This window comes from Hippocampus comes, unplaced genomic scaffold, assembly GCF_001891065.2.
Source record: "Hippocampus comes isolate QL1 unplaced genomic scaffold, H_comes_QL1_v1.1 scaffold155, whole genome shotgun sequence".
Taxonomy (NCBI): Eukaryota; Metazoa; Chordata; class Actinopteri; order Syngnathiformes; family Syngnathidae; genus Hippocampus; species Hippocampus comes.
The window spans coordinates 2,732,407-2,741,938 of record NW_017804967.1 but is presented as its reverse complement, the minus strand read 5'-3'; the positions used below and the strand labels follow the sequence as shown (position 1 = coordinate 2,741,938).

At 42.5% G+C, this 9,532-nt stretch overlaps 1 protein-coding gene across 1 annotated transcript in view; it reads right to left on the bottom strand.

Annotated features, from left to right (window-relative positions):
- Positions 1–5,705: 5,705 nt before the first annotated feature.
- Positions 5,706–9,532, bottom strand: part of fbxl17 (F-box and leucine-rich repeat protein 17) — a 73,060-nt gene continuing 69,233 nt past the window's right edge. The window contains exon 8 of the mRNA XM_019888762.1: positions 5,706–6,363. Coding sequence (XP_019744321.1) covers positions 6,121–6,363 — 243 coding nt within the window. The 3' untranslated portion in view covers positions 5,706–6,120. The remainder of the gene's footprint in view (positions 6,364–9,532) is intronic.

Below are 9,532 nucleotides of genomic sequence, written 5' to 3'. Positions count from 1 at the left end.
ACATTTTAGAATCGACTTTTATAAGTTCAGTGGTTGGGAGAAAAATCTGTTTCACAGTAAAGTAACCTTGAGAGTGGAAGTAAATGGAAAATATCATACCTCCAAAAAGAGGCAAAGCTGGATAAAAGCAAGAAAATCTAATAAGAGAAAATCACTCTCGGCGGCAATCTTCTTTTTGGAGAAACGCATTTTACATCTTTGTGTCTTTAAATCATGTTCTTTATTGGCTTCTTGTCTTTTCTCTTGCACTGGTAATCGACCAAAGCAATAACAATTTAGAAAACATGACCGAACACGGGGGAACATCGTAAAATCACATTCAGGGAAAAACGTATTTGGACAAAATTGAAACAATAATTCTTTGCGTCATGGGTCAACGATTCGGTTAACATGGCTTTCAGTGTCAGGCTTCTGACTCATTTTGTTAGATGATAGCACTTGCATATCACAGCTGTGTCGCAGCGTTGGACACTAGCCAGCATTCAGCGGTTTTATGCATGTTTTCTCATGCAATGTATTTCGACGATCCATAATGTCATACTGAAGTGGAAATTTAACAATGGAAGGGCGGAGGGAGAGCTCATGGATACATAGAGCTTTAAAATGATAGCAAAACAACCATTGATTCATCTTTCTTAGCTCTTGCCCTCATTTCGGTCATGGGTGAGTATTCCATCTTAATTTGGGCAAGGAGGCACGTTACACTGTAAACTTGTAGCCAATCAAGTACGGACAAAAAGCCGATTTCAAGTCTGCAGTCAAACTAAAATGGGGGGGGGGGGGGGTAGGAGGGACCAAAAGTAACCTGGGAAAACCCAAGCAGACGGCCCCTAGCAGAGATTTGAACCCGGGACTGTTCGGCGGTGCGAGGCAGACGAGAGAGAGGGGGGGATTATAAAATAAATTTGCCCCAAATGACAGGCTCCAGTTATGACTTTAATATGGACAAGTGGAAAATTGTGTAGAAAATTAGACGGACCATACATATGGTAATTTCAAATCAATTCTGCTCCTTTTTATTTCGTTAGTCGTCATTCTCCAAGCAAATGGCTCTTGGCCCGTCCAACAACAGAGTAGAACAAATCAAAAATATGACTTCCACAATACATTCACAGACTACAGCATTCAAGTGATGGTGAGAACTTAATGTGGAAAGGTCTTCAGCATTATCATTAAAAAAAAAGTGGAGTTTGACTGTTCATTTGTTGTGTTAAGCAGTGCAGGACACTGCAAGTTTTAAAAAAAAGTGATAACTTTTGAAGTGTTTCAACTGTTTGCCTTGATTCTATCTCCATCATGGAAACTTATCAAGGCGTCGGAGTTTGACGCCGCCATTACTCAAAATTAAGCATCGCGGCAGCGTGTTTGTCGCCGCGCAGCCTCATACACAACCTGCCAAAACTAATCACTTCTCTGAGAGCGAGAGAGAGTAAAGAACGGAGGGAGGCGCCTGCAAGAGAGATGAAGCGAGAGAATAAAGCAGAGCAAGAAACTAAGATGGGAAAACAATGCACGGCTTCTGAGACCCCCCCACAACCACAATTTGCATCTTTACGGCAGGCAATAGTAATTAAACCATTACCGAAATTTGTAATATAAATGACGACGGTCCAGCACATAACTTTGTTGTGAGAGAAGAAACTTTGAGGAGTAGAAAGCACTGATGCAAGCATGAAGGTTTCAGAGGAGCCCAAAAAAAAGAAGTGACAAGGACATGGGAACGCCCCTCAGCACCTCTCCTCAAATCTGGAGAGACAGATGGCGGAGTAACAAGACGAGGACAAATGTCTGTCGTTCCCTGGTAAGGGCTCGGCTGACATTTAGCTTGGCATTTACAAAACACGGTTATAAAAACAACAAAAAAAAGGAGTGAGCTCAAATAAAGTAGTTGGCTGAACTCAGTGAGTACATTTTTTTAGCACGACTTGGAAAGTGCTTGCATATTTCACAATACACAATAACTACAAGAAAAACAATTAAAAAAAACAGTCAACAGTTAACTCTAAAAAAAAAAAAAAAGATATTTTTGACAGTTCTTAGCTCAAATCAAAGTGCATTCCACAATTTTGGGGGCTATGGACTGCAAGGCTCTATCACCTTACCTCACTAATGACAGGAACATACCATTTACCACCCCCCCCTCCCAAAAAATAAAACTATGCCACACCATTATGGACGAGACATGCTAACAAACAAAAATTGCAGAGTGTGTCTCAATTTCTCCTGTAGTAACCACTTGGCACTGGAGATAAATTTATTCGAGAGAGAGCACAGCACGAAAACGGCCCCGCTGCAGCAAAGAGGAGACTGTGGAGTACAATAAAAAAGAATTCCGGGTGGAAAAATACTAGCGCTTATAAATTTTCCCTCAAAGTCGATAGACAATGCTCCATCCTTTTTCTATACTGTTGATTTAAGATTTGGATGACATATTGCGAGAGACAACCATTATTATCTTTTATTTTGAAGGACTTCTAATCTCACACACACACACACACACACACACACACACACACACACACACACACACACACACACACACACACACAGGGAAAAATAAAATTATCGGCATTTCAACAAAAGCAATGAGATAATTATTACAATGAAATGGGGTGGGGGGATGTCATTCCTAGCTTTAAATCACTTCTTTTACAGAGCGTAAAAATGATTCAGGACTGTTTATTTTTATTTTAATATCTCCAATAATTCAGGCTTCCCGACGAATAAATCAATGTAAACACACAAAAAGAATCACAGTGAAAACAATACAACTATTTCGTGCACAACACAAAGGCTCATGAAGATGGGATAAAAACACCTATCATCAAGAAAAAAAAAAAAAGTTTGCCATTTATTCAGCTATTCCACTCTAATCGTGGCTCCCTCCCAATGTTCAAACTGTGAAATTTTGAAAAACGTTGCTCCATTTTGGCCCGCTATCAATGCTGGAGACGCTACCGAGAAATGACCGGCCCGCCCGCCCGCATGCAGCCCATTGTATCCTCTCACGCCGAGAAATGACAGTGACCAAAAATTGACGTCCCACTGTCGCAATCTGCCCATTGGCCTGCGACGGTCGGAAAGTCTTGATTTGTTCATCTTTTCTCGCTTTCTTACATGGACGTTATTCGCGACTATTACCCAGAAGGATGAGGAGGAGATCCAGATAGCACGGTGTTTCTTTTGGCGTGAAATGAAAGACAAGTGGAGAAGGGAAAGGGAAAAAAAAAAAACAAAAAAAAAATCAAGAGGCGGCAAAAGAAAAATGACCGAGTACTTTACCGCCCACAGGGCTGTATCTCTCCAATGGCCTCTTATCAGGGGACAAATTGATCCTGGAAATAAGGGGTCATTTCCTGCGCCTGTTTACCTGCCCCTGGCCAACTACCACCCGACTGAAGCATTCACACTGCTTCTGACCCCGCTGTGCCCTCGGAGGACTATTGTGAAGAGGGCTTGAGTCATTTTTGGTCTTTACTGTGACGCCAAAGCAAGATGCGTTGGTATGAATCACAACTTTGTGTGGGTGTGTGTCACATAGGCCATGACATGTAGGACCTCTAAAACCTTGGGGACAGACAATCCACTTTATGTTGGTTTGTAACCTATTTAGACTTTGCGACGGCTCCGACTTGCAATGTTTCGAGATTACAAATACAGTAGTGCCTTGATTTATGAGTGCCACACATTTTTAGAGTTAGGAAGCGTCACTTGGTCGATCTTTTTGTTTCGTGTTACAAGTACACTTTACACAGATCAGATCGGCTGAATCGGACCAGCAGATGTTTTGCATAAAATGAAAATTAGTGGATTGAATATTTATCAGCATTTTGCGGATACTATTAGCAGTTTAATTGCTGTTATTGTTGACCACTAAATTTAAATGGGCGTCAATAATACGTGAAATTTGGCTATTCAAGGGTCGGGCCGGACCCAATCCTCCCGAATAGCGATGGTCAACTGTACAGTCAATAAATAAGTTGTTCAAATTTTGTTCAAATAATTTGCCTACTGTCAGATAAATTAATAAAAATTACTTGTGGCATTATTTTCTTGAATTATATTCACGTTTGCATGTAACACTAATTAAGGCCATTTCTCTGTAGCGTCTCCAGCATTGATAGCGGGCCAAAATGGAGCAACGTTTTTCAAAATTTCGCAGTTTGAACATTGGGAGGGAGCCATGATTTGAGTGGAATAGCTGAATAAAGGACTGTCAAATATTGTGGAAAATATCGTCAGGTCTTACATATTCCGGGTGAAACGAGGACGTGGTGCTTGTATATGCAAGTGTCAGTCCAACTTAGTTCCAGTGGTGTATCTCAAAGGTGTTTCATAGAAGTAGCTGTTGTTGGGAGTGTCATCACACCTTGGCTTGCAAGCTCTAGCCATGCATGATGAAACCAGTGCTGGCAAGTGAAATGTGAAGAAAAAAAAAAAAAACAGAACAGAACACCTCCAATACTATTACCTGACTGAGTTTGAACATTGTATCACAGTTTTAGGATGATGCAAGCACACACCCCAAAAAAATATGGCATGATCTGGTGTCGCGGTTTATACTTATTGAACCTTTAAATCCCACATCTTTACGACCGCGCGCGGACGTACCCCCCCCCTTAAATATGAGCTCCCCCGCCCCTCCTCCCCGCACCGCTGTCAAGCTTCGAGCCGTGTGACTGTAAAGAGTAACAATAAAGTATCTTATGACTGGAAGGCTTTTATTTGCTTTCAGGCCTTGAGCGGCATCTACACAAGACACACACTCCCCCCACACACACATTGTGCACAACAATAAACGCACAAAAATGGGCCAGGAGGCACAGAGAGTAAACTGCACCTCCAACTTGAGGATTTTCTAAACTCCTCCTTTGGGGGTGGAAGGCGGAAGATTCATCAGAAATGGCTGACCATCTCAGTCACCCTCAAAGCTAAGACACGCAATACCGCGTGATGCCACACAAACACACATCGCGCACGCAAAACCAATGATCAATTCCAATATCCCCACAAGTGATCCGGACAAGCTCCCGTCAGACACACGCACGGCTTAAAGCCCACGGGCCAGGTCAGTAAATATCATTACGGCATCAATGCACCATGTTATGAGTGTGCGCGAGAGCATGTGTGCACGCGTGCGTACGTGCGCCCAGCCCTTTCGAGCATTTCGCCAAACTTCACGTTTTGTTGATTGAAATGAGGTGGGTAGGGTATTACTGTCACATTCCCATCACGTCTGCTGCAAAGTGAATGCAAGAATGATTTCACGCACAGACACGCGCGCACACACTCTCACAGACACACTGTTGCACCATGTGCACCATGTTAAAATTCAATATTGTGTTCACACTCCTGAGCCAGAGTGGGAGCGCAGTCGGCGGAGGAGCAACAACCGTAGCTGCAAATCGATAGATTAAATTGAAACATATGAATAAAACACAGGGGTGATAAATAAAAGAGGAGATGGTTTACTCTTGTTGTTACAATACGGTGCAGGCCCCGTCTCCCAAAGCAGATGGTGGGAGCAACGGAGACAGATGACCAGAGGGACAAACAAACACAGCAAGTCATTTTTTTTTTTTAAATCAGGGTTTTAAGATGAATTCTTCGTCTTCTTTTAGTGTTTGTGCGATGATCTTCCATTGAGTGTGTATGTTTAAAAAGTGAATCCGTTTCATGAAAAGCCCACGTTGCCGATTATGTGTCCATATAAAACTATTAATTGGTCGCTGAAATGTGTTTTAAAATCAAACCAACAGTCAAGCAACAAATGAGCAATTTGGAATAGAGATAACAAAAATCTAATTAGAATATTTAATAACAGCATACATCTGTCAGCTCATAGAAAATAGACTCATTGTTAAATTGTCAACACATTATTTGTCAATCAAGACAACTAATGAGTCATTACAGGGAAATAAAAACATGAGGGGAATCCTCTGGCTCTGTTTACCTTTCTAAATTGGATGTTTGTTTTTCTGTCTCTGTGGACTTGCCTTCAAATTGTATTCATTTCTGTTAAAACTTGTTCGCTTGCTTTGACTGCAAGATGACAAGGCATTATTTTGGTTTGGTTTGATTTGGCATGGGATGGAGTTATGGGAAAAAAACTATTTTTACTTACTGTGTGAGGGCGCGATTACCAATGGTTATCAAACGCCCGCATTGGCGTGATCCAAAATAGAAACTGTGTGCATGACACCGAGTCACTGAAAAGAACAGGCTGACATACCTGTCATTGATGCTCCAGTTGAGGCAGAGGTTGAGGGAGCTGAGGTTGCGGCACTTCCTCACCACCTCCATCACCGTCTCATTGTTGAGCTCCGAAATGTGCCGCAAGTCCAGGACGGTCAGGTTGCGGAGCTGAAAACACGGTAAGGTATAGTTAACTGCAGGTTTGGCGGTGAAAACGTCAGCCAGGTCAGTTATTTCTTGAAACGGGCAAACAATCAAAAGGTCCCCACAAGGCACACATTTAACACTTGTATTGTTGTTGTATCATACTTAGACCCATTAAATCAAACTATTCAGCTACCTTCTCTTGTATTTATGTTTTAGTGTGTTTTTTATACAATACAGTACTGCTTTTCTTTATTAAAAACCAGGGCTGTCAACGTTAAAGTGCTAACTTTGACAGCACAGCCTATCCCAGCTGTCTTCGGGCACTAGGAGAAGTACATTCTGAACCAGTTGCCAGCCAATCGCAGGGACATCAAAGGAAAGGGTCACTAGTGGAATAATTGGAACGGAGACGGAAATATTGTCGCGACACTAATACATATACATATAAAAAGTCATCCTTTTGAAAATTTGCCCCCCAAAAGATTATTTTGTGTCGGTTTCACATATGAATACATACACCAATTAAAAAGAATGTGTTCCAAACATTTGGTTTTCCAATATGTGCTTCCATAACTGCTGGGAGGACTTATGAGCCAACCCGAGACTTGCACGCACTCCCTTTCCTTTCATCTGCTCAATTTTAAATAATCCCTCTCTCCTATCTGAATACGCCCAAAGAGGTCTCAGGATTAGTCAAAAATCTTGGCTTCTTGACACCCACCATGTCCAAAAAAAAAAAAAACAGCCCTGCTTTTGAAAATGAATGAAGCACATTTAACTGAACATCTGTGTGTGCGTGTGCATGTGCGTGTGTGCGTGTGTGTATAAGGTAACAGAGGAGAGTGATATTCCAGGTTGCTAAAAGTCACAGCAGAGGCTAAAAAGAAAACAAGCTCACCTTGGACGTTAAGATCACCGTGCACTACAGTCGGCTCTATAGGTTTGACATATAAAGCAGCCGCGTGAATGCACACGGGGGCAGAGGCTCATTGTGTGAAGCAAGCACGTGTAGAAAGGGTCTTTCCATGCACGCTGAGACCGCTAACTGTCCTAAAAGTGCTATCAAAATCTTTTACACTCCGTCCGGGAGATAAAATTGCATGGCACGGCTTGTTTTAAAGGTCTCCTTCGCCATGAAATAAACATGAAACAGAATGTGTAGTGTTGTGATAATACGGAGCCCGCCTGTATGTATATGCTGAGGAGCTGTGAGGTAAACAAACAGCTTGCGGGCGTGTGTGCACGTGCGTGGAGAGATGGGTGAGGAATAAGAAGGTCAAGTGATTGAGCGGCTGGTATTTTGATGGAAGGCCAGCTTTTTAAACGTGTGGCTGAATGCGGCCAAGCACAAATACACGCCAATGCTCTCCTCGCGCAAAAAAAAAAAAAAAAATGTTCACGTGCCCCTGTGGCCAATGCTGAATCGAATAACTGAATTATTCATGCACAATAAACCAAGTGTGTGTGTGTGTGTGTGTGTGTGTGTGTGTGTGTGTGTCATTTATATCCAATCAGATTTACCATGTGACCATTACATACCCTCACACACGCAGATTTATTAACGTGATTAAACCTGCAGGAAATCCTCACCGCGGCCCCCACCAGGGGACAAAAGTCGTATTTGCTCACCAAATTTAAAACTGCTTATGTCGGCTAAAACTGCGCTTTCTACTCCAGCCAATGGAGCGTGTTTCATTGATGTGGCTAACCAATGGGAAATGGGGCCAAACACAGTCAAATTCGATTGGCCCATAGTGTAGCTAGGTGGGCGAAAATAGAAAATCTATGTGTTGGTGAAAGGGAGGAGGCAGCTAAGACTGGAACTTTGTTAATCCATCTATGCAAGCGGTATGAAAAAAAGAACAAGGTGTCAGGAATTACTCAGACCCCAAGTCATGTGACAGGACCCAAAGCCGGCGTTTGTTTTCCTATAGTGGACAGATTACATTAATTTGACTCGAAACGTTTTAACGGCTCCCATCGTATTTAATCACTTCCACTGGTGAAATGGTTCATTTTGTGCCGACGTGTGTCAGAGGACTGTATGTGCAGAGGAAGAAAAATAAACAGAAACGGTGCGGACGACGGTAAAGGAAAACAAAGCCGGTGATTTAGGTAGAAAGAAAAATCAACTTCAAAAAAAAAAAAAAGAAAACGTGGACATGAGTGGGGGTTTTGCTGTGGGTTCAGAGGATTTTTTTTTCTGCCGCCTGTGACCGCGCAGACTTTGTCACGTCTCACCCCAGTTGGCAGCTACACCTGACTAATTATTCATGCCGTTCGTAAAAACAGCGAAACCTGCAAAATCCAGCTGCTCGGAGGCCAGCCTGCCGTCCCCATCCATGAATATACGCAGCCTGGCGCTCAAATTAATGCGCGCATTGATTTTTATGAATATTCTAACTTCTGTGCGTAAATGCACGCTCAAATGCACAAACACAATGGAAGTTCTCAGAACACAATCGCACACTGTGAACTCACGCTGCTCAAATGAATCAACCATTTTCTCCCAAAATAATTTAATCTCCAATCAGTAAATTAACAACGAATACTCATATGTCTTGAAGGCATGTTTTTAATTTCAATATAGATGGAGGGGGGGAAGGAGGGGGGGGGCTTATTATGCGAAGTCTAATGTGTGCAAAAGCAGTGTTAAATCTTTCGGTGGTAAATTGGATATAAATTACGGACATATTCTCCATTATTTCCAACCCAAAACATGCAATCAATTCACACACAGAGAGGCATGAGAAAACGTCTCATACGTGAGACAATGGGTGGAGCAGCACATTTCTTGATGAAATGACTATTATTTAATGCGGCCCACATGACCGCAGGGGGGTTCGCCTCCTGGCTTGGCTTCAATTAGAGCCTCTCTCAGCCAGGAAGAACCAGAGTCTGAGGTCAAACGCAGCGCGCCGTTTGAAATTAAAGAAAAATAACACACGCTTTTCAAAGTACACTCTCCCTCGGCTATAAGTGCGGGGAGTTCAATATTAGAGGCGGGTGATTTGACACTTTATTGCATTAAAGCGCGTGTTATAGGGCCAAAAGTCCACGCTCACTTACAACTCCTGCGTTATTACTCCATTTATTTACACAACCTCAAGCGTCATGCGATGCCAAGCCGGAAGTTAAGGTCTGCTGGACCTCATGCAGAGGATATGATGTGAAAACCACAAAGCTACAT